We start from the raw sequence: 22,070 nt of genomic DNA on the forward strand, positions 1-22,070 counted from the left end.
TCTAACGCTGATTCTTTGTGAGTCTGGTCTGCACTATAAAGGGCAGTGTGTGTTAGGGTGGTTTTGTTGGTTTTGACTGACACTAGTGCTGCATGCCATGTAACTATGCATCATCATGATAAAACTTACATGATCCTTTGTAGCTTTCAAAGCACTAGTATGGGCATCAGTTTTTTTGCTCTTGTTTTTGGTTTTGTCTGTTTGTTTTGTTATTAAAATGTATTAGAGTAACACAGCATTTTTCCCAGATGAGAAGGGTGACTGCTTACGATCGTTGAGTACTTCCTATGTCCTTGGGAGTTTTACCTTTTTCTTTTTTAGTTTTTTTAAATTAATTTATTTGGCTGCAGCAGGATCTAGTTCCTGGACCAGGGATCGAACCTGGGCCCCCTGCATTGGGAGTGGGAGTCTTCTTCTTTTTTAAAGATTGAGTTTATTATTTATTTACTTAATTTATTTTTGTTTGCACCGGGTCTTAGTTGCAGCACACGGGCTTCTCTCTAGTTGTGGAGTGCGGGTTTTCTCTTCTCTAGTTGTGGCGCGCAGGCTCCAGGGTGCGTGGGCTCTGTAGTCTGTGGCATGCGGGCTCTAGTTGAGGCGGGCGAGCTCAGTAGTTGTGTCGCGCATGGGCTTAGTTGCCCTGCGGCATGTGGGATCTTAGTTCCCTGACCAGGGATCGAACCCGCATCCCTTGCCCTGTAAGGCAGATTTTTTTTTTTTTTTTACCACTAGACCACCAGGGAAGTCTCTCAGAGTTTTACCTTCTGATACTTGTATGATTTAATTAGGTCTATTGTTATAAAGAGAGAAATGGCAAGTATTGTGCCATTTGACAGCTGAAGAAAGGGAGGCAGGTGGCAAGCTGAGTGAGAGGTAGAACTGGTTGGGGAACTTGGGTTTCCTTCATCCCTTCTCTTCCCTGCCTTCACGTGTGCTCCCCTGGTCCCACTGAGAGTCTGGATCTGGGGTCAGCTGCTCTTCTACCACAGAGCCACAGGGAGGCTGGCTGGAAGGCACTGTCATTGTCTTCGGTTGGAACCTGCTCTGGGATTCCCCTGGGGCTTTCCAGCCTCTCTGCAGGACTGTTAAGGTGGCTTCACATCTGCCTACAGATTTATGAAGCAGCTCCTGCTTTTTCCATTATAGAGGTGGCTTAAAAAGTGCATTTGCTGAAAATATTGCAAGGGAATCTACTTTGGATGAAACCAGTGGGAAGTAGCCCGTAGTCGACGTAGCTCTGTCCACCCACCTACACACTCACCCATCCATCCACCCAGCACCTCTTCATCCATACAGCATTGGCTGAATGCTCACCAAGTGTCCAACAGCCCTCCAAGGCAATGGGGGTACTCAGAAGTTTGGAGGCATCTGTGCCCTTAGGGAGTTGAGAATCTGGCCCACCGCGTGTGCTGTGTGCAGGAGATTTTTGATCTAGGCTTTCATACTTTTCTTACCACTCATCCGTGTTAGAGGCAGCATGAGCCTGGGCTGCAGGTCAGGAGACCTGCTTCATGGCCCCTGGGTCTGCAGCAGTGGCCTGGACCAGTGTCCCTCTGAGCCCTCCGTCTCCCCATCTGTGAAATGAGAGGGTGGTCTCAGGGAGCAGGGATGCGGAGCTTCGACTGAGTCCTAAAGCTGTAGTTTTGGATCCCAGCTCTCCCCTGCAACAGTGGAATCCTGGGCAAGTTGCTTTGCGTGTCTGAGCCTCAGTTCCTTATCTGTAAAATGGAAAAAAAATTATAACAGTGCCTACCTTATGGTGTTGAGAGAGGATTAAACGAGATGATGTACCATAAAGCATGTTAGCAGAGTCTTGACACAATAAACATTAGCTTTTGTTCCTACCTCATGTCCCCTTCTGCTCTGAAATTACCATTTCCTTTAAAATGGTCATATGGTAAGTGAAGTTCAGACCTTAGCACTCACAGAAGAAGGGGAGGTCTCTGGCTGTTGAGGTATTTCCTTGTAGGGTGTCTGTCTGTCTGTCTGTCCGTCTCTCTCTCTCAAGTTGAATTCCAGGGAATAGGTTTTCAGGACTAAGTAATAAACCTCCAAAGAAATAATTTATGGGAAGAGTTGATGGCATTTCATTTCAGCTACACACGTGGCCCCAGCACATGCAGTAGATGGAGGAAAAGTCCTGGTTATATCCTTTTGTAAGTCTGTCTGAAAGGAATGGGCCTGTGCTCGTGGGCAGAGGCTTATCTCAGAGCCAGAGCAGGGCCGAGCGGGTCACCAGTGGGTAGGCTTTTGCTCCATCCCTAGGGACACCACCTCAGTTTCTCCTTGTAGGGGTGGCTCTCAGGATTAACTAAACCATCTTTATTCAACACTGAGCATGAAATTGTCACAAGATGTTGCTTTTGTTTTGTGACAGCTAAAACACCTCAGGCCATTCAAGGGTCTTGTGTACAGGTAACTTACAAATTGCATTCAACGTGGCAAGTGGGGTGGTTTCATACCCTATATTCCCCTTCCTTGATTAATTTTCACAGTTAAGATGAATGCAGAAATTCTAGTGTATTGTTCTGACTCTTCTTTAACCTTTGCTCTCTTGGGCCTTTCTGATAAGTGAAAGTAAATGTGTGTAGTCTGCTTGCAGTTTTGTCAGTTCAACTAGCTCAAAGCACACAACTATTTGCAGAGACCAAAGCCCAGTCAACCCTTTTCACTCACTCAGTCACTTTGGTCCTGGACCTCTCATTTAATTACCATAACCACACCAATTTGTGCTTCTGCCTCAGCTTGTTAAGAGTACCTTGCAAATACTAATTCTCTGAGGTCATCAGAAAACCAAAGGTGCAGATCAAAAGCATGCTTTCCTGCATGAGCTATCCTTGTTTTATTCTGTTTATGGGGAGCTGGTCCCAGGTTGGTAGTGAAATGCATCTGCTACTGGGGAAGTTGTGTAGATGAAAATCATCTCGGGGAACATATGAAGTCACTGTCACCAGGAATGCTTGGAACTGTGGCATTTTTTGGATGATGGAGAGAGAGCCAGCCTTAGTGTCTGGAGCCTTCCCTTCTGGCCTGGCACTGTCGCAGATGTGCTGTGTCCTCTGGGGCAGGCCACAGCCCGTCCCTGGACCTTGAACAGGAACAGTGGTTCTTGAGGGGTTTTTGTTTGTTTGTTTGTTTGGTTTTTGTTGTTGTTGTTGTTGTTGCGGTACGCGGGCCTCTCACTGTTGTGGCCTCTCCCGCTGCGGAGCACAGGCCCTGGACACGCAGGCTCAGTGGCCATGGCTCACGGGCCCAGCCGCTCCGCTGCACGTGGGATCCTCCCGGACCGGGGCACGAACCTGTGTCCCCTGCATTGGCAGGCGGACTCTCAACCACTGCGCCACCAGGGAAGCCCTCTTGAGCTTTTTAAGATCCTACGTGCTGCTAAGGATCTGATAGAAGCCCTGTGGACCCCATCCCCAGAGAGAAAGATTATGTGTGGATGTGGTTCTGCCAACACTAAGTTCCTCCTACTGTATGATAGATAATAATTTACACACACCCCAGGTCTTGGAAAGATCGAATGGAATCTTGGGTATCTGAATAATCAGGACTTAGTTTCTCCTAGTTCAGTCAGACCTGGGCTCAAGTGACAGTCAATATTTATACATTTCTGAAGTTTTGTAAGGATTCCATGAGATGATGCTTGTAAGCTGCTTAGTGTAATGCCTATGTGGTTAAAAGGAGAACCCTTTCCCCTTCTGCATGAGAATGTCTTAAAATTTTACATGTGGTAAAATTGACCCTTTTTTGGGTGTACAGTTCTCTGAGTTTTAACTCATGTGTAGATTTGTGTAACCACTACCACAATCAGGATTGAGAACAATTCCATCACCCCGGGGTGGGCGGGGGACTTTTTGCTGTCCCTTTGTTGTCAAACCCTTCTTCCGCCTCCGGCTCCTGGCAACCATTGATCTGTTTTCCATCCCTGTAGTTTTGTCTTTTCCAGAATATGATATAGCATGTAACTTTTGGGAATTGGCTTCTTTTACTCAGCATACTGACTTTGAGATTCATGAAGTTACTGTTTTTATGAGTAGTTTATTGCTTTTTATAGCTGAGTAGTATTGCATTGTATGGATATAATCATTGTTTATCTGCATAGAATTTGACTTTGGTTAACTAGTTCTGTTTCCTAGAAATAAAGATGGCATTTGACCAACAAAAAAATGAAACAACTCAATTAAAAAACTTGAGTAGACATCTCCAAAGATACGCAAATGCAAAAAACACATGAAAAGATGCTCAACATCACTAACCATTAGTGATGTTCACATCAAAACCACAGTGAGATACCACCTCACACCATTAGGATGTCTGCTTTCAAAAAATCAGACAATAACAAGTGTTGACAAGGATGTGTAGAAATCGGAACCCTTGTGCATTGTTGGTGAGAATGTAAAATGGAGCAGCCATTATGGAAAACAGTGGCAGTTCCTCAAAAAATTAAAAATAGAATCACCATATGATTCAGCAGTTCTCCTTCTGAGTATATACCCAAAAGAAATGAAAGAAGGGACTCAAAAAGATATTTGTATACGCAGTTTCATAGCAGCATTAGTCACACAATAGCCAAAAGGTACCCAATCATCAGATGATGGATAAACAACAGTGTGGTATGCACACACAATGAAACATTATCCAGCCTTAAAAGGAAGGACGTTCTGACACACGTTTCAACATGGATGAACCTTGAGGACGTTATGCTAAATGGAAGAAGTCAGACACAAAAGGACAAATATCGTATGCTTCCACTTGTGTGAGATACCTAAGAGTAATCGAATCATAGAGACAGAAAGTGGAATGGTGGTTGCCAAGGGCTGGGAGAATGGGGAATTATTGTTTAACATTTAATTAATGTTTAAATTCAGTTTTACAGGACAAAAAGAGTCCTGTAACCTCAGCAGTCCCCAGCCTGTTTGGCACCAGGGACAGGTTTTGTGGAAGCCAGTTTTCCCACCGGGTTGGGGGGCGGGGATGGTTCTGGCGGTCACGTGAGTGACGGGGAGCGGCAGGTGAAGGTTTGCTCGCCTGCTGCTCACCTCCTGCCCTGCTGTGACTGGGGAGTAGCACAACAGCATGAATGTACTTATTACCACTGAACTGCGGTAACACTTAAAAATGGTTAAGGTGGTACATTTTACGTATATTTTACCACAGTTTGTTAAAAAATGCTGTGGATACCAATTATTTTTCAGTATTTATTTGTGTAATAGTTATTTAATCTTAAATGTCTTATAATAAGTTATAATAAAACATTTAAAAAGTGATGGCATAGCCAAGTATATTACTAGGGAGCAGTGCTTATGGTAAAGATGACCTCTGGTTTAATTAATTACATCTGGGCTGGGAAGACCTCTAGGTGAACGATAAACGCTTGGTGGGACACAGCACCCCGGGCTCCCTGAGTGCGGCGGCTCTCGTAACTGGGTGTGCTGCTTTTTTTTTTTTTGGCCGCGTTGGGTCTTCCTTGCTGCACACAGGCTTTCTCTAGTTGCAGTGGGCAGGGGCTACTCTTCATTGCAGCACATGGGCTTCTCATCTCGGTGGCGGTGGCTTCTCTTGTTGTGGAGCACGGGCTCTAGGCACGCGGGCTCAGTAGTTGTGGCTCGTGGGCTCTAGGCGCGCAGGCTTCGGTAGTTGTGGCATGCGGGCTCGGTAGTTGTGGCTCGTGGGCTCTAGGCGCATGGGCTTCAGTAGTTGCGGCGCACGGGCTTAATTGCTCCACGGCATGTGGGAACTTCCCGGACCAGGGCTCGAACCCATGTCCCCTGCATTGGCAGGAGGACTCTTAGCCACTGTGCCACCAGGGAAGTCCCTGGGCGTGCTTCTTGAGGGAGCCTGTGAGATTGTGAGACATGGGCTCCTGTGGGGCGGGAAGCTTTTAAGCCAGGGTGGATCCCCTCCCCACCAGATGTGGCACTTCTCAGCTGTGCTGGGCTCCTCGAGGACCCTGACAGAGGGAATTTATCCAGTGATGCCCTGCCCTTTGGCAACGTTTGGTTCCCATCCTTTATTCGTCTGAGTAGAACGTTTCCAGGAGTGGAAGAGCAGTCCAGGGACCTCAATGTCTAGTTGAGCCCCAGAGCCTGGGGGTGCTGTAGCCTGGCACACAGTGAGTGCTCAGTGCATGTCAGCTCTTAGTAAAGACCCTCACAAGCCTCTCAGTGGCTTCCGTCTGAGGCTGCCTGGGTACCATTGTCAGCACTTACTCTGGGTTGACAGCACAGATGGCGTTCACTGTAGCACTGTTCGGCAGGATTCCAGGCTACTGGCCACGTTCATGAGAAGGTATCACTGACTTGGGGGAGGGGAAGAGCGAGGACGATCTACGGAAGCAAGAGCAAGGCTTTCTCTGGGAGTTTTAAGGCCAGGAAACTCTGTTCGATGGAATGGTGCCTCCATTTGGGAGTTGTCACCTCGAGATTGTCACAATAAGGTCTCTGGTCCCATGAGTATCGTTAACACATCTCTGTGAATCTGCGATGATAGGCAGTCGCTGTGTTTTTTGATACTATGGCACCAACACATGTAAGACAGTTTAGCGATATAATAACACTTCTCAGGAGACAAAGAAAAATAAAATACATTAGCAGGGTTGATTATAAAATAACATATCCTGATTTCAAAAGTTAAACTGTGAAGAAGTATACATTTTAGAATCAAGGAAATAAAACAGGAAGCATTGCTTCATTCTTTCAGCTGCTTTCCTTGAGCAGCTGCTGTCTTTAGTTGGTGAAGGTAGATGCTGGGGACACAGTGATAAATGAGCCAGGCTGCTCTCATGGAGCTCACTGTGACTGTCCAGGTCTCCCCTCTAGGCGAGGTCTAGCCTTTGATTGAAGAGTCAGACTCTATGGAGTTTTGCTTATAAATGTAGCTCTCATCTAGCCTCACAGTTAGGTGTCTGGACACCAGAGGAAAATTACTTTGAGGATCACGGGGCTCATGCAGACATGGCAGATGGGGTAATGGTCACACATCCCGGCTTACACCTGCTGTCCTGGCATAATTATTAATAGCACCGTCCCTGTCACTCTCCAAAGTGTCCTGATTTGGATGGGAGAACACTGAGGGAGGAATCATTTACAACTACTGAGTTCCACACATTTGTGTTGGAGAGGGTCTTGCTTTTGCAGTGAGAGAACTGTTTCAGAAATATGGCCTATTCCAAGGCGGGATCAGTCCCATAGAGTCCACGGGAGGGTCAGCTGAATTCGGTTTTCGTCCCCTTCTCCCCGTGGGCATCTGCCACTTCGTATGTTCCAATCACTCAACTCGTGGAAGCATCAAAATCTGGGACAATTTGGTTTATAAAAACAATAAACATGTACATAAAACAACCAGAGCATGTTTTCCTTGTGAGAAAAATTAGATTAACCAGATCTTAAATTCATATTCTTTGGAATGGATGGAAAGGATCTTAGTGTTCATGTCAAGAGAATTGGAAAACTAATTATTTAATAATTACATAATTATATAGTAATTATAAAAAGATGTAGTATATAACATAATAATATATATTATTATGTATAATATAATATATATAAACATATGATTATATAATAATTATATAGGAACAGTAATCTGGGTTAAGTTAGAGATTTTCTTTTCCCTGTTGCTATAGAAAGGAGGGTAGGGATTGAATTTTTGTAAGAAGTTTTATTTTTATTCAAGTGATATAGTTGATGTTTAAAAAAAACAGCCAGAAGGGTAGGAAGCTTTGTGTTTATAACAGATTGGCAGCTTGCAGCCTGTTATATTAGCAGGTATTGATGACAGGATCATCTGGGTCAGGGGGTCCCTGTCCTGAGGACCTGCTGGGTGTCCCAGAATGCGGCCCGCCTTCTCCAGTAGGTCTCAGATTTTAGCACCTGGATGCTGCTGTGCTCCAACCCCCGGTTTCTACTTCAGTAGGTCTGGAGTTGGGCTGAGAATTAGCATTTCTAACAAGTTCCCAGATGATGTCGATGCTCCTGGTGGGGTAGGTGTCTGGGGGTGGGGGCGCCCTTTGGAATCACTGCTTAAAGTTAAGTATGGAGAGGAATGGAAAAGCTCCTAGGGATTCGACCTGAAAAGTTGCTCTTGGAGTGGGGGGAGGGATATAAAAAACAGCTTACATGCATTGATGCCAGGAGCTGTGCTGAATATATTTAATGCCTTCAACAGCACTGCAGGGAGGTGATAGTGGCTTCATTTTACAGATGAGAAAAATGAGGTTTATATGACTTACCCAGTTGGCATGTGGAAGAGCTGGGCTGAACCATTGCCCGGTACTGAAACAAACCTTTTTTAAATGGATAAGTGGCAGACACCACAGATTGAAGAAGATTCTAATAATACAAGCACAGGTGAACAGCAAGAGACTGACGATGTTCACAGTTCTTCTACTTCCAGTACCTGCTTTTGTCAGCAGCTTTGTGAGGTAAAAAACAGCAATCTAATTAGCTCTGACAAGAAGATGACCAGGGGCTTCCCTGGTGGCGCAGTGGTCAAGAGTCCTCCTGCCGATGCAGGGGACGCGGGTTCGTGCCCCGGTCCGGGAGGATCCCACAGGTCGCGGAGCGGCTGGGCCCGTCAGCCATGGCTGCCGAGGCTGCGCGTCTGGAGCCTGTGCTCCGCAACGGGAGAGGCCACAGCAGTGAGAGGCCTGCGTACCGCAAAAAAAAAAAAAAAAAAAGAAAAGAAAAAGAAGAAGATGGCCAGGAGATTGGCAGCTGTGAAGAAAACTCTGATGAATGCAACACTAAATGTATATTTTTCCTTGGGATATTAGCTAATTCATTGGTTTGATATATTAGTTGTCATGATTAGCAAGACAATTTAAAACTAAGTATCTAGGACTGGAGAACCAAACTCTAAAATTTAAATTATGTTTAAAGTCAGTACTTTAAAAACATGGTGGTACATGTTTACAAGCTGCTTCTGAATTGTCTTAATGTGTAAGTGTTCTGGTAGCTCATAGACACGTCCATCTCAGCCCTCCTTTCCTGTATCCTCTGCTCTCCCAGACTCTCAATTTTGGAACATCCTAGGGCTGAGTCCTCCAGTCTCTTCCTACGCAATCTAGTCCCATGTCTAAATGCCATCTAAATACTGGTCATTCCCAAGTGTATGTGTCCAGACCCCATCTCTTCCCTGAACTGCAGACTGCCCACTTAACATCACCACTCGGATGTCTTGTAAGCATCAGACTTGATGTGCCTAAACCAGGGCTCTTGGCTCACCGCCTTACCTCCTGCCCAACTGGCTCCTCCCTGGGTGCCCATGACGGTGAATAATGCCATTTTTGACCTAGTTGTTCAGGCTCAGAAATCTTGGAGTCCTCCCCGACTCCTCGCTCGTAGCCCGTCTCTGGTCCATCAGCACATCCTCTTGGGCTTACTTCAAATATATCCTGCCTCCGATCCCTCTCGCCAGCTCCTGTGCCGACTTGGGCTCCAGGCCACCGCCGTCTCTCCCTGTCCTGCCGTGGTGCCCTCCTAACTGGCCTCTTGGTTCCCCCGTCGCCTCACAGCTGTCTGGTCCTCCTTCCTTCATCAACAGCCAGAGCGTAAATTAGATCGAATCAGGCCAGATCAGGATTGTCCTGTGGCTTCCCTTTACACTGTGAATAAAGTCCAGAGTCCTTACCACGGCCTGCGTGTGGCATCCTGTAGTCTGGTGCCTGGCTCGCTCTTACCACTGTCCCTTGCTGCTCTGTCCCAGCCGCTCGGGAGTTGGAGCTTTTCCTTCGAGTGTCCTTGGAAGACACCAAGCACGCTCCTGCCTCTGGAGCTGCACTTGCTCTTCCCTCTGCCTGCCCATCCCCCCAGGCACGGGGGTCATTGGCTGCCGAGAGCTGCGGGCAGAAGCCGCTTGCTGGTTATGTGACCTTGGGAAAGTCCCTCACGCCTCTTCCTCTTAAAAATCTTCCTCATGGAGAAAATGGAGCCAGGGGTGAGGTCCTTAGGAGTTCACGCACAGGAAGCACTTAGGTCCTGAGTCTCGGGAGACGTGAGCTGCCCTTCTGGGTGCGTTTGCTCCCTAACTCCTTTCCGCTCTCTGCTCATGTGTCACCCCCGAGCGGCCTCCTCTAGCCACGGGGGTCCAAAGTAGTGCTCCCATCACATTTTTCCCCACTGTCCCCTAACCCTGCCTTTGCTTTTTTTTTTTTTTAACATAGTGCTTATTTGCTTCTTTTTTATGATCTTTCTCTCTCATTAGGAGGTAAGCTCCTTGTCAGCTGCGGTTTCACCAGTGCTCAAAAGGCACACAGGTGAAGCTCACAGATTCTTGTTGAATGAGTGGATAAAAGCACACGTTGGGTGTGGGCTCAGCTTCGTAGTGGAGAAGGTTGTGCATCTTTGAAAGCCTGGCAAGCGTTAACTAGAGGGCACTGCTGTGACTCCCACGCCGGCCCCGCCCCAAGTAGAGGCCCTTAGTCAAGGTGGAGGACCGCCTCTGCAAGTAGGATGCTGTAAAGGGCAGGCGGCCACAGACCCTGGGGGCTTAGTGGGCTAGCGGAAGTGGTGGGAGCCTTTCCCCAGTGAGGGCGTTGCCTCTTCTGACCCTGTCACGTTTTAGGCAAAGCAGAGAATGTGCGTCCTCCTTGATGGTTGCCCCTTGAGAGCCTGCTGGGTGTTGACTCTTAGGTGTCATCCGCTTTGCTGGGGAGGAAGGAGGTGGGATTCAGCGCAGGCAGGAGCAGGTTCACACAGGGTACGGAGTCTTTAGCCAAAGTAAAGGCCCCTGAGCGGGGGTGTGGGAGATGGAGGTGGGAAAGGTAGTTCAGGGGCTGGACTCCCAAAGGCCTCAAATGGCCGTCTGGGCACTTGACTTACTCCTTTGGGTATTCCAGGAAGCATCAAGAGCTTAAGAAATGTTCTCCACACATATTTAGACTTTTCCCCGAGTATTCCAAATAGTATGAAACAAGTGGCAGAGGAGAAAATTACTATTTTTGTTCACTTAAAAAAAAATAGTTCCTGTCTCTCAATTTCAGGTGAAATTAATAAAGTTGAGGGTGTCGGCTTTCTCCCTTTCATGTCCTGCAGGCCTTTCCTGGCCCAGTCCCGACTTTATGTATGTATGTATGTATGTATGGCTGCGTTGGGTCTTCGTTGCTGTGCGCAGGCTTTCTCTAGTTGCTGTGAGCAGGGGCTGCTCTTTGTTGCGGTGTGCGGGCTTCTCATTGCGTTGGCTTCTCTTGTTGCAGAGCACGGGCTCTAGGTGCATGGGCTTCAATAGTTGCGGCTCGTGGGCTCCAGAGCGCAGGCTCAGTAGTTGTGGCACACGGGCTTAGTTGCTCGGTGGCATGTGGAATCTCCCGGACCAGAGCTCGAACCTGTGTCCCCTGCATCGGCAGGTGGATTCTTAACCACTGCGCCACCAGGGAAGTCCCCAGTCCTGACTTTAGAAAGAACAACAAATAAGCAGCTTCTTTAAAAGTCTGCATGCTGATTTAGCAGTGAGGACTCTGCCTTAATTGCCCTTCCTTTAGTGAACCAGCATCATCTGCCAGGGTCGCTGAAAAACCCAGAAGCTTTCTCATGGGGCTGCCCTGCAATTGGAGGTTCTGCCCCCTGTATTTTGCAGGTTAGGTCACACCCCAAGAAAGATGGACTGGCAGACTTTACAGGTCATTCTGTAGAGTGTCGGTTCTGGGCCTGCCTGGACAGAAACAAAAGTAGCCTTGTGTGGGATACAGTATCAATATTCAGTGAGGATTAGCACTTTGTTGTTGTTGACACACCCCTGCCAGAAGTAAGGCAGCTGGCTAGCTGTGGAAAAACACCAGACTGGGATCCAGTGATTAGGGTTCTCTGGCTGTCTGTGAAACCGTGGGGAAATGTCTTTCCCTCAAAATGAGGAACCTCAATTTCCTTGTTTTGGAATGAGAGGGTTGGACTAGCTCTGTGGATCTTAACCTTTTGGAACTCTTTGAGACTTTAATGAAAGCCATGGACTTCTCTTCCCAGAAAAATGAACACACGTGATTTGGTCAGCACTTTAGGCACCCCCTGAAGCCCATGAGATGAAACCCTGGACCTCTAAGGCTCTGCTGCGTCTGACCCCCATCCACCTCCCCCCATTCGCATACCTCCAGCTGCACAGGGCCTTTGCACATGCTGCTCCTGCCCAGAATGCTTTTCACCCATTTGCTTGGTCAGCTCCTGCTCATCCTTTGAGTCTCACCCTTCCCTGACCTCCCAGATTAGATTAGGTTGCCCTGCTAGACCTACGTTCCCCTCCCGGAACTTCTCAGCACTGATTACAGTGGTAACTAAGTGATTCTTTGCTTATGTTGTCTGATTCTCCCTAAACTCCACGTCGGCATTTGTCAGATGAATCTGAATCCACTCAGGCCATGACATTCAGAGACTGATCTGTGAGTGTGCAAGTGTGTCGTAAGAGAACCCCGGTCTGTGTTTCCTGTGATGCACTACTCGAGATGTGCCTTTGCCTTCAGTGATTTCCGCAGCGCTGGGCAGGAATGTCACTTCAAAGCAGGGACTAGGGCACCCAGAAGACTGGCTCCCAGACTTTTCGCCTCAGTGCTCTGCTGGCCTGACCTCCAGGCTGGTCATTGCCCTTTGTTTATACTCTGGACTGAGCTGGAACTCCCACTTTGGAACATTCCCACAGTGCTTGGTGCTTCCTTGTATTGTTGTATTTTTCTCTGGAGGGGAAGTGACCAACATCAGACTTTCCTCCCAGCAGACAAATTCCATGCACAAAGCTTCATGTCAGCTACTGGGCACCGGCTCCAGAGCCCAGCTTCCATCTCCCGCCCGCACACCTGGGGGCGGGGGTGGGGAGGAGGTGGTGAAGGTGCACATTACAGCGATCACTGGCCTTTCCCTTCTGAGCAGTGAGCAGCGCCTTGTAGGACTCCCTGACGCAGGTTTCTTCTGAATCCAGTTGCATCTTGCACTGAGGACAGGACTCTGTAAAAATGTTTCAAACTTCAGTAACCACAGTGTTACCTCCCTGGTTTATGTCGCTTGCATTCCATAATCAAAAAAGTATTCTGATGATACAAGTGTTTGGAAGTGAAATTTTATTTTATTTGCGCTAAGGGAATGAGTTATTTACCAGAATGTTGCAGCGGATCTTACTGGGATATTTAAAAAAACAAAAAAATCTCTGTGACGGTAAATAATTTTTCTTTAATGTATTGTCTCTAAAGCTAGATGTTCATAGATAATGAAATTTAAAAGAAAAAAAACAGCAATGGTAACTATTCTTTAAGTGTGCCAAGCACCTTTAAAACATCAGATTTAAGCTTGAATAGACTGCCTTATGAAGTAGGCAGCATATTAGTTTAGTAAGTATTTTACAGAGGTGAAAAACTCAGGTCCAGGGAGGTGAAGTTCCTATCTCAAAGTCGCCCTGATGGGAAGTGCCCACATAAAGATTCAAACCGGGTCAGCTCTTCGCCAGAGCCAGCACTTTCCACTCCTCCCCTACCTCGTACCCCTGGTCAGGAGGAAGAGGTAGCAGGTTTCCCGGCCAAGAATTAAAATTCTTGGGCTGGATCTGGCTCTCTCACTAAGTGTGAAGCCTTGACCCCCGCCCTGCCCTGCCCCAAGCTCTTAGGAGGAGATGATTTTGTCAGTCTGTCAGGCCCTACCCTTCTGTGAGTCCATGATTTGGGGCTTGCGGTAGTAATACCTCAGGAGTAACTTGGTAACACGTGGTCTGATTGAAAGCAGTCCATACACCCACAGCACCCTCGGAGGATTTGCATAAGATGTGGAGACACGCGATGCTGGCCGTGCAGTGAGCTTTCCACTTCTGGTGGCCTTCCACTTTTGATTCGTCTCATCTGCTTGAGTTCCATGTTGTCTCCCTGAGGTGTGGACCGGATGGGTCACTTGCCCATCTTGGGTGGTGAGCATATTCACCCTTGGGGATGACGCTGGAAGACACTTTTTCTGAGATGAGAATTAGGGAGGAATTCTTAAGAATAGGCGATGCGATTTATCTTCCCCAACCCCCAGCCCCCATCCAGTTCACACAGAACCATTTTGGGAGGCCGTGGTTACCAGAGAAGCAGTTGAACCACAGGGTCCTCACTTCAGAGCTGCTCTCAAGGAAATTTCTAGTTTGTTTGGAAGGTTCATCAGAAAATTAGCTGTTAGAATGTGGCAGCCCCTAGCTGAGAAATGGCAGCGTCGGCCTCGAGCCCAGGTTTCCCTGGTGACCTGTTGTCCTGTGTGCACACGGGCACATGGGGAACTGACCCAAACCCAGTTACTGACTTCAAAGGCTTTACAGACTAGTGGGGATAAAAAAGATACGGGTGAAACTCCAGGTTGGGGACTTTGCCTGAGCTGAGGGGTGGGGAAGGTGGATGAAACAGCGCTCTGGCGGGCCCACAACCCTGGCGCTTGCAGGAAGGAGAGTTCATTTATGGATTAGAAACTTTGGTTGGGCTTCCCTGGTGGCAAAGTGATTAAGAATCCGCCTGCTAATGCAGGAGACACGGGTTCGAGCCCTGGTCCGGGAAGATCCCACATGCCATGGAGCAACTAAGCCCGTGCGCCACAACTACTGAGCCTGTGCTCTAGAGCCCGTGAGCCACAACTACTGAAGCCCGTGTGCCTAGACCCTGTGCTCTGCAACAAAAGAAGCCACCGCAATGAGAATCCCGCACACCACAACGAAGAGTAGCCCCCCTCGCCACAACTAGAGAAAGCCCACACGCAGCGACGAAGACCCAAAGCAGCAAAAAATAAAATAAAAATAAAAAATAAGTAAGTTTATTTTTAAAAAAAAGAAAGAAAGAAACTCCACTTAACACATTGTAGGGTGTGTTTGCAGGGGGGCGGGGAGCCTTCATTTGTTCATCCATTTGTTTATTCCTTCATCTGTCTGCCCATTTGTTCAGTAGTTATTAAGCACGTACTGTGCATGGGTATTGTGCTGGTGCTGGGCGGCATCGTGTGCACAGCATTTGACAAGTTAAAACTTTCGTTAGGTGAAAAGAGACATTAAGATGCAGGTTCAAAAGTAGAGCCTTTTTGATCTATTATGCTTTTGTAGATATTTTGAACTAAATGTCTTCTGGAAGAAATGAGGTCAGATATAATATCTGGCATTGCAAACTTGCCTAAGGAAAATTGTTACGGTTTTTGGAAGGAAACTGAAGTCTCTTCAGAGTGTACCGAAAGGGGTGGGGTGTTTGTTGATGGAGTTGGGGTGGGTGCTGAACTTGAATTGGATCTTTTACCAGTTCTTAGGTTTCAGCAGCCCCCTCTGGCGTGGTTGGGGTGCGGGCCTTTGCTCTTTTCCGGTTTGTGGTTGCAGTTTGATTGGAAGGTGAGTTCAGCGTACAGTGTCAGGGAAGCGGGGTTGGCCGTGGCCTTCACTGAAGCATTTGCTGTCTTTCCTGCCTGTCATTGGAGGAGTGAGACGGACCTGTGCTATTTGCTTTAAGAAGTTCGGAATCTCAGGCTGTGATTTTGTAAAAATGATTTCTGTATTGGTAGATCAAAATAGGAAACCTTAAGATCTTGTAAAGATTTGGGCTTGGCTTCATTCATTTTGCATACATTGGCAGGATTATTTCTGTTTCCTTCAGAACGGGCAGTGCTGGTGCAGCAGGCTGGCCGTGGCCCTGGCAGTGGTAACAGAGCACACTGGCCAGTTGGAGCACTAGTGCATTTAGTGCCTCTCAAGCTCCATTTCTTTGGTTCTGTGGGTCTTTTTTGGATTATTGTCTTTAAATTTTACTCTGGCTCCCACCTTGTACCCTCCAACCCCAATAGAACGAAATTCACTGTGATTATGTGCCTTTGGCTAAATTGCCTGAAGCCAGATATCGGCCGTCTGAGCTAATACAGTTTCACAGTCAAAGAGTATAGCAGTGTTGGTGATAACGATTTACCAAGGCATTCCTAAGTGTCCCTTTTATTTGATCCTCATTATGTTGCCGGAGGGGGGACCCCTTCCAGGGCCCGAGAGTGGGCTCTTGTCTAACACTCGGAAATGAACTGTCTGAGGAGACGCACGTGCTGACAAAGCAAGAGACCATTGGAAAGGGGCGGCCGGGCGGAGAGCGGCAGGGTAAGGGAGCCCAGGAAGACTGCTCTGCCACGTGGCTCGCAGGCTTGGGGTTTATGGCGACGGGGTGAGTTTCCGGGTTGTCCCTGACCAATCATTCTGACTGAGGGTCCTTTCTGGTGGCGCGCGCAACCTCTCAGCCAAGATGGATTCCAGCGAGGAGGATTCTGGGAGGTTGGTAGGACGTGTGGACTGGTGTCTCCTCTCTCCTTTTGACCTTTGCCCTATTCTTCTGGTTGGTGGTAGCTTGTTAGTTCCCTGATCCTTACCAGGATCTCCTGTGGTAAAATAACTTAACGCACATTGTTACTGTCTTTGCCCGGGCCAGGGCCGGGTGGATCAGTCGGTGTTTCCCCTAACCATTACATCCGGGGAGGTGGGACTACTGGCATTATGCCCAATTAACAGATGAGAAAACTGAGACGGCTGTGCTCTGTTGGCAGAGGCAGAATTTGAACCCAGGTGGTTGGTCCTGCAGCCAGTCTCACCCACTGCATGTGCTCCAGGGATTCTTTAAGAGCTTTTCTACCCTCAAACTCTGGTATCTAAATCAATGAAATCTTTCCACGTACCTTGCCATTTTCTTTGTTTTTACCAAAAAGCATATGATTTCATGCCCTTCTTTCTTCCAGGAAACCTGATGTTCAGAATTTAGGTGGTGCTGCATTTTCTCCAGAAAAATTAATTCCAAAATAGAGTGTAAGATTGGAGCTTGAGTTACAGACTCCTAGCTGCTTGTCCTCTGAGGTCTTTTCTTCTTTGGAAACTAAAGTGCAGCTTGCATTTTGATGTTCGTTTGTTTTTCCCTTGGAAACACAGGATTAATGAAGTCAGCTTGTTTTCTCTCTGATGGAACTTGTCACCTGACGCACACTGGTCTGAGGGCCAGAACCTTAAAAAGAAGGTGTGATGTTAGGGTCTCTCTGAAAATGTTTCTTGTGGCACACCCCCAAATTGGTCTATTTTTAACTTTCAGCTTTTTGATCATCTCATTTCCCACTCCTCCCCCAAAGAAAAGCGGTGTCCAGAGTGTTTGGAAATTAGTCTGAGGCTGCTGTGCCAATGAGTAACAGTGTCAGAGGAGGGCGGGGGAAGAGCTTCCTAGTATAGACGGTACGAGACCCACCGCCAGGGCGATAACAAGCCTTTTATTCTGATTTCCTTCCTGGGAGTGAAGGGAGTTTGAAAGGCAGAGGCAAGGACCTCCCAGAGTAGAGTTCAGGTTTTTCTTTTGAGGGTTTGCCAGGGCTCACTGCTGGGTGATTGGGATGTCTGAGAGATGAATCCCCTTCCAGCTAGCGACTTGGTCCGTATTCGCTGTTCCACAAAGACACCTGGGCTTGGAAGGGCCCTGTGATCCTCTGGCTTTAGAATGGGCAATGCTATTGAAAAACAGAAGCCCCTGAAACGAAGCCATCTGTGCCCCTGGAAACAAGGTAAGAAGGCCCTGCGCTTCATCTCCAGGAAGAAGGAAGGAGGCAGCCTTCTGTTGGGAAACTTTGGTTTAAAACCGGAGCTGAAACTGCTTGGGGAAATACCTTTCATCAGAAAATGCTTTCAGTTCAGCATATTTTAAAGAAAATTAACAGGCAGTTCTCCTAAGGAATAAAACGATTTGCATCTCAATGTGATGGCCTGGCTTGGCTGAGAACTTAGTTCAGTTTGAGATTTTTATTTAGTACAGCACACGTCCGTTGGTTGAAATTTTTCAGCTTTAAAAAATATCCCAAGTAAAAATTTTGATATCCAGGAGTTTGAATCTTTTGTGACAGTTTGGTTTAGAGAATGTTATTAATAGCTTTTAAATATATAGCGCCTTTCTTCCAAAGAGTTCAAAGTACCTTCTATTAAAAAAAAAGTCTCATATTTATCCATCCTAGATGTCCGTGACACGGGACAGCAACACCTGTTAAAACCTACTCGGTGTCTCTCAGGCTTGTGTTAGCGTCAGCTTTGAGGAGGAGGAAGCCAGAGGGGCCACACAGCAGTGTGCTGTGCTGTGCCTGGAACTGGAGCGCCCTTTAGCAGCCCCAGGGCCTTCGGGTCTTCCAGTGCACTCGGCTGCCCTTTTCACTGTTATTAACCTAGCAGACCAGCAGTTCGCAGACCTGGCAGGTATCAAAATACCAAAGATGGTGCCCACAGGACTTCATCAGGTATTGGCTCTTTTATCTCCACTTGCCAAAAAGAGTGGAGATAGCACCTGACCTGTAGCGAGACAGTTTGAGCGCAAGCGTATGTACGGGTGTGTGTTTATGAACAGAAAAAATAAACTGGAAGGAAATACATGGAAATGTTAATAATCGTTGTCTTTTGTGGTTAGATTATATATAATTTTTTTTTTCTTCTTAATAGGGAAAAGTAGGTCGGATGCTAATTTACTGTTCGGTTCCAGCCCCTCTGACTTTCCATCAGTCATTCATTCTTTGTCCAACAAGTTACTTTGAAAAAGGTATTCCTTACTGGTTCTTGATCAAATCCTGGTGTGAACAAACAGTAATAAAAGACATTTGGGGGACAGTTCAGGAAATTTGAGTACGAACTACGTGGTAGATGATATTTGGGAACTGTTGCTTATGTTGTTACGTGTGATGATGGTAATGAGTCATGTAGGAGAATGTCCTTTTTGGGGTTGTCATGCTGAAGTATTCAGGGCTAAAGGGTTATGCTGGCTATAATTTTACTCTAAAATGGTTCAGGTGACTGAATGAACACATACATACAGGTAAGAAAAACAGGATCATTTTAGCAACCGTTAGAATCCAGGTAATGCATATATGAGGTTTGTTATATTTTCTTTAATGTACTTTACTCATTTGGGGGAGAAAAACATTTTTTAAAAAAAGCAGTTGGGGCTTCCCTGGTGGCGCAGTGGTTGAGAGTCCGCCTGCCGATGCAGGGGACACAGGTTCGTGCCCCGGTCCGGGAGGATCCCACGTGCCGCGGAGCGGCTGGGCCCGTGAGCCATGGCCGCTGAGCCTGCGCGTCCGGAGCCTGTGCTCCGCAACGGGAGAGGCCACAACAGTGAGAGGCCCGCATACCGCAAAAAAAAAAAAAAAAAAAAAAAGCAGTTGCTGCTTACATCATAGTACCTTGTCCTTCAGAAGAATGAATCTTAGCAGACATGGGTGTTTACTGGTGCGTCAGGATGTAACACTCAGTGCCACGTGGCCTGGTATCTCCAACCACCAAGAAGAAAATTGGCATTGATCCAATAACTCAATCCACTTTTATAACAGGAATTTAATATTTTACTTACTTTTAAGTTGTCTCTGGTTTTCCTTAGAAAAATGTGTGAGTTACAACTTAATACTTCCATAGGAAGCAGCTGGGCTTACAGACAAAAATTAAAGCTTTTGTGTTTTGTTGTGTTGTTTAGTTGTGTTCAGAAATTTAAACGAGAGGCGTTGATAGTAGGGATTGCAGGATCCACAGTGAATTGGGGGTAAAAAGAAGAGCAGTTAATTGCCCCTGATTTCTGGGTCTTCACAGAGTGCGTTTACCAGGGCCGTGTCTCTGCCAGCTTAGGGATTTGTGGGTTTGAGCGGGGTAGACCCTGGACCCACAGTTCGTCCTCCAGTCCAAGGATCCACAATAACAGTGGTGTGGAGTTTATTTATTCTTCACAGTTTGTCTGTTTGTCTTTGTCTTTAAAGGTTGTTTATATTTTGGAACAATGGTTAGGAATTATTTGGTGCAGGGGTCCCCAGCCCCTGGGCCACGGAGCAGTGTCGGCCTGTCAGGACCCGGGCCCCACCGCAGGAGGTGAGCGGTAGGCGGCTGAGGCTGCCCATCGCTCACCTTACTGCCTCCCCCTCCCCCTCCACCCCCACCCCCCCGCCCGAATCTGTGGAAAGATTGTCTTCCGCGAAACTGGTCCCCGGTGCCAAAAAGGTTGGGGACCGCTGATTTAATGGAGCCCAGCCACCACCCTGAGCCTGATCTGAGTGCATTTTTCGAAGTCCAAGCTCAGTGGATGACTGATGGCACCAGGCTCTAGAGCAAGCAGCATGGTATCCTCGTCTGCTTTAGGGACAAGTGAAACTGGGGCACGTCCTTGTGTGCATTTGCTGCAGGCAGCTGGAACTGCCCAGCCTGCCCCTGACTTCTGTCCGGCCTGTGTGTTGACCTGCGATGGCAGATTTTAACCAGAGCCAGACAGTCGTGATTAGGAAGGTCAAATGCAGAATAAATTCTGAAGGGACATTTAAAGGAAATCATTATCTGCCTTTTGGATCATTTATGTTTCTGTTTCCGTGTTGTAGACCTGGAAAGTTAAAAAACTGAGGTGACAGAGTACTAGTTTGAGAAACATGAATCTCACTTCTGCTTGCTGTCACCCCAAAGAGCATTTTGTATACCTAGTAATGTCTCTCTGATGGTTTTACACAGTGTGGGACGCGCACCCTTTGAAGGGGCCAACATTATACTCTCTGACTCTTATAGTTCTAGTTTTTCTTATAGCTCTCAGAACCCAAAACATAAGAAAGAAATGGTACTGCCTTTATTGGTTTTTACAATAATGAATGCTTGCAGTGGTTGATAAATTTAAGTCATTTGCATTACCATAGTGAGTTCTAGCAGGCCCTGTCCAAAAAAATAGGATGGGAGGTAGGATAAGGCGGTGGCTTCCTGTGATCCTGAGTGGTCCATCCATCCAGAGCTCTGCTGCCCCTGACTTTCTGTCTGACCTTGAACAAGTGAATTTTGTAATCCCAAATCGTTTCCCCACTGTCCTTACCTCCAGTGGCCTTCAAATGACTGCATTCCAGCCCTCACCACAGGGATGGGCCGGTGGAGGGCCGGTGGAGGGCCGGTGGAGGGGGGGGCGTCTGTTTACTACAGTACCTGACCAGAAACCTGAGGGCTGTCTCTTGGGATCATTGTTCTGTCTTCCGTACTAGCACAGCGTATGACACTTGGTGCCCTCCGTGAGTGCACTCGGTAACCAAAACTGAGTGCTGCCTGGCCTCCAGTGCTACCATGGGTATACATGAGGTACGAAAGGTGTGGCGTGGTTCCTGGTGCATGGTAGGTGCTCAGTAAATGGTATCTACCAGTGTTCGGGGGGGGGGGGGGGGGGGGGTGGAAACATTCCTTCTTTGCCTTTCTCTGCCCAAAGTAGAGGCGTTGGGGGATGAAAACGGGTACACCCTCCTCTGTCCCACAGCAATTCTGAATTTACAAAGACTAAGTAAATTTATTGATGATTGTTCACACTGCAAAAGATTGCTTCACAAAAGGCACTTAAATCACAGTCGGCATTTCGTTATTGATTAATTGACCCAGGCACCTGGGGAAACCTTCAATTTAGAGCTAATTTGAACTGCTCTGAAATATACCTACTATCCCGTGCAGTGCTCTCAGAAGAATTCTTTGTTTCTTCCGGTCTTTTTTTTTTTTTTTTTCATGAATAACTTGAAGGGTTGCTCACAGTGGTCATTTTGGCTTTGGGGAATATAACAGGGGCAGAAGTTTCCTTGGGAATTAAAAATTGCAGCCGTAGTTGCAAATAGAATTGTTATCTCCTTCAGAAGTCCCAGCAGCTCAGGGCCATACCGGCCTCCTAAATGGAAACGTTAATGATTTGCATGTTTGTGCGCAGTTGGGTGTGAGCAAATGAAATTAACACCCTCAGTGAAGGAGCTGAGGCTGAAGTGTCTTTCCCAGGCCTGGGCTGACTGTGGGCTTAGCGAGGCTGGGAAGGAGATTGCCTGGCTGGGCCGGGGGTGGGGACTCAAAGATTTGCATAAATTCCACATGCTCTCTGGTTCCTGTGCTGTGGGGGCAGATTTATAATTGTTTGGATTCCAGTCATCAAGGGCGCTGAGACTTGCCTCTACAAGCTTGTACCTAGCTAGGTAGTCAAGAAGCATCTGGGGCCGCTGGATGCCTGTGTGCCAGATCATTAATACTGATGGCTTTTCTGGCCAGAGCTGGAGCCGGCCTACCTACCCCGGTGCATTGTGTGGTCTTATTCCATTGCTTTGGGGCTGCAGTGCTCCAGAATGTGCAAGGGC

General features: G+C 47.3%; 1 protein-coding gene across 17 annotated transcripts in view; it reads left to right on the forward strand.

Annotated features, from left to right (window-relative positions):
- The window catches only part of RAPGEF1 (Rap guanine nucleotide exchange factor 1), a 152,253-nt gene that overhangs the window by 19,048 nt on the left and 111,135 nt on the right, over positions 1-22,070 (forward strand). For 2 of the 17 annotated variants that reach the window (XM_067040459.1, XM_067040465.1), the window contains exon 1: positions 17,093-17,486. The exons of 13 other annotated variants lie outside the window; for them this stretch is intronic. In XM_067040459.1, coding sequence (XP_066896560.1) covers positions 17,423-17,486 — 64 coding nt within the window. In that variant the 5' untranslated portion in view covers positions 17,093-17,422. Of the gene's footprint in view, positions 1-17,092; positions 17,487-22,070 lie in introns of those variants that run through there. 2 more of the 17 variants (XM_067040455.1, XM_059071419.2) reach the window with 2 other exon arrangements.

This window comes from Kogia breviceps, chromosome 8 (genome assembly GCF_026419965.1).
Source record: "Kogia breviceps isolate mKogBre1 chromosome 8, mKogBre1 haplotype 1, whole genome shotgun sequence".
NCBI lineage: Eukaryota > Metazoa > Chordata > Mammalia > Artiodactyla > Physeteridae > Kogia > Kogia breviceps.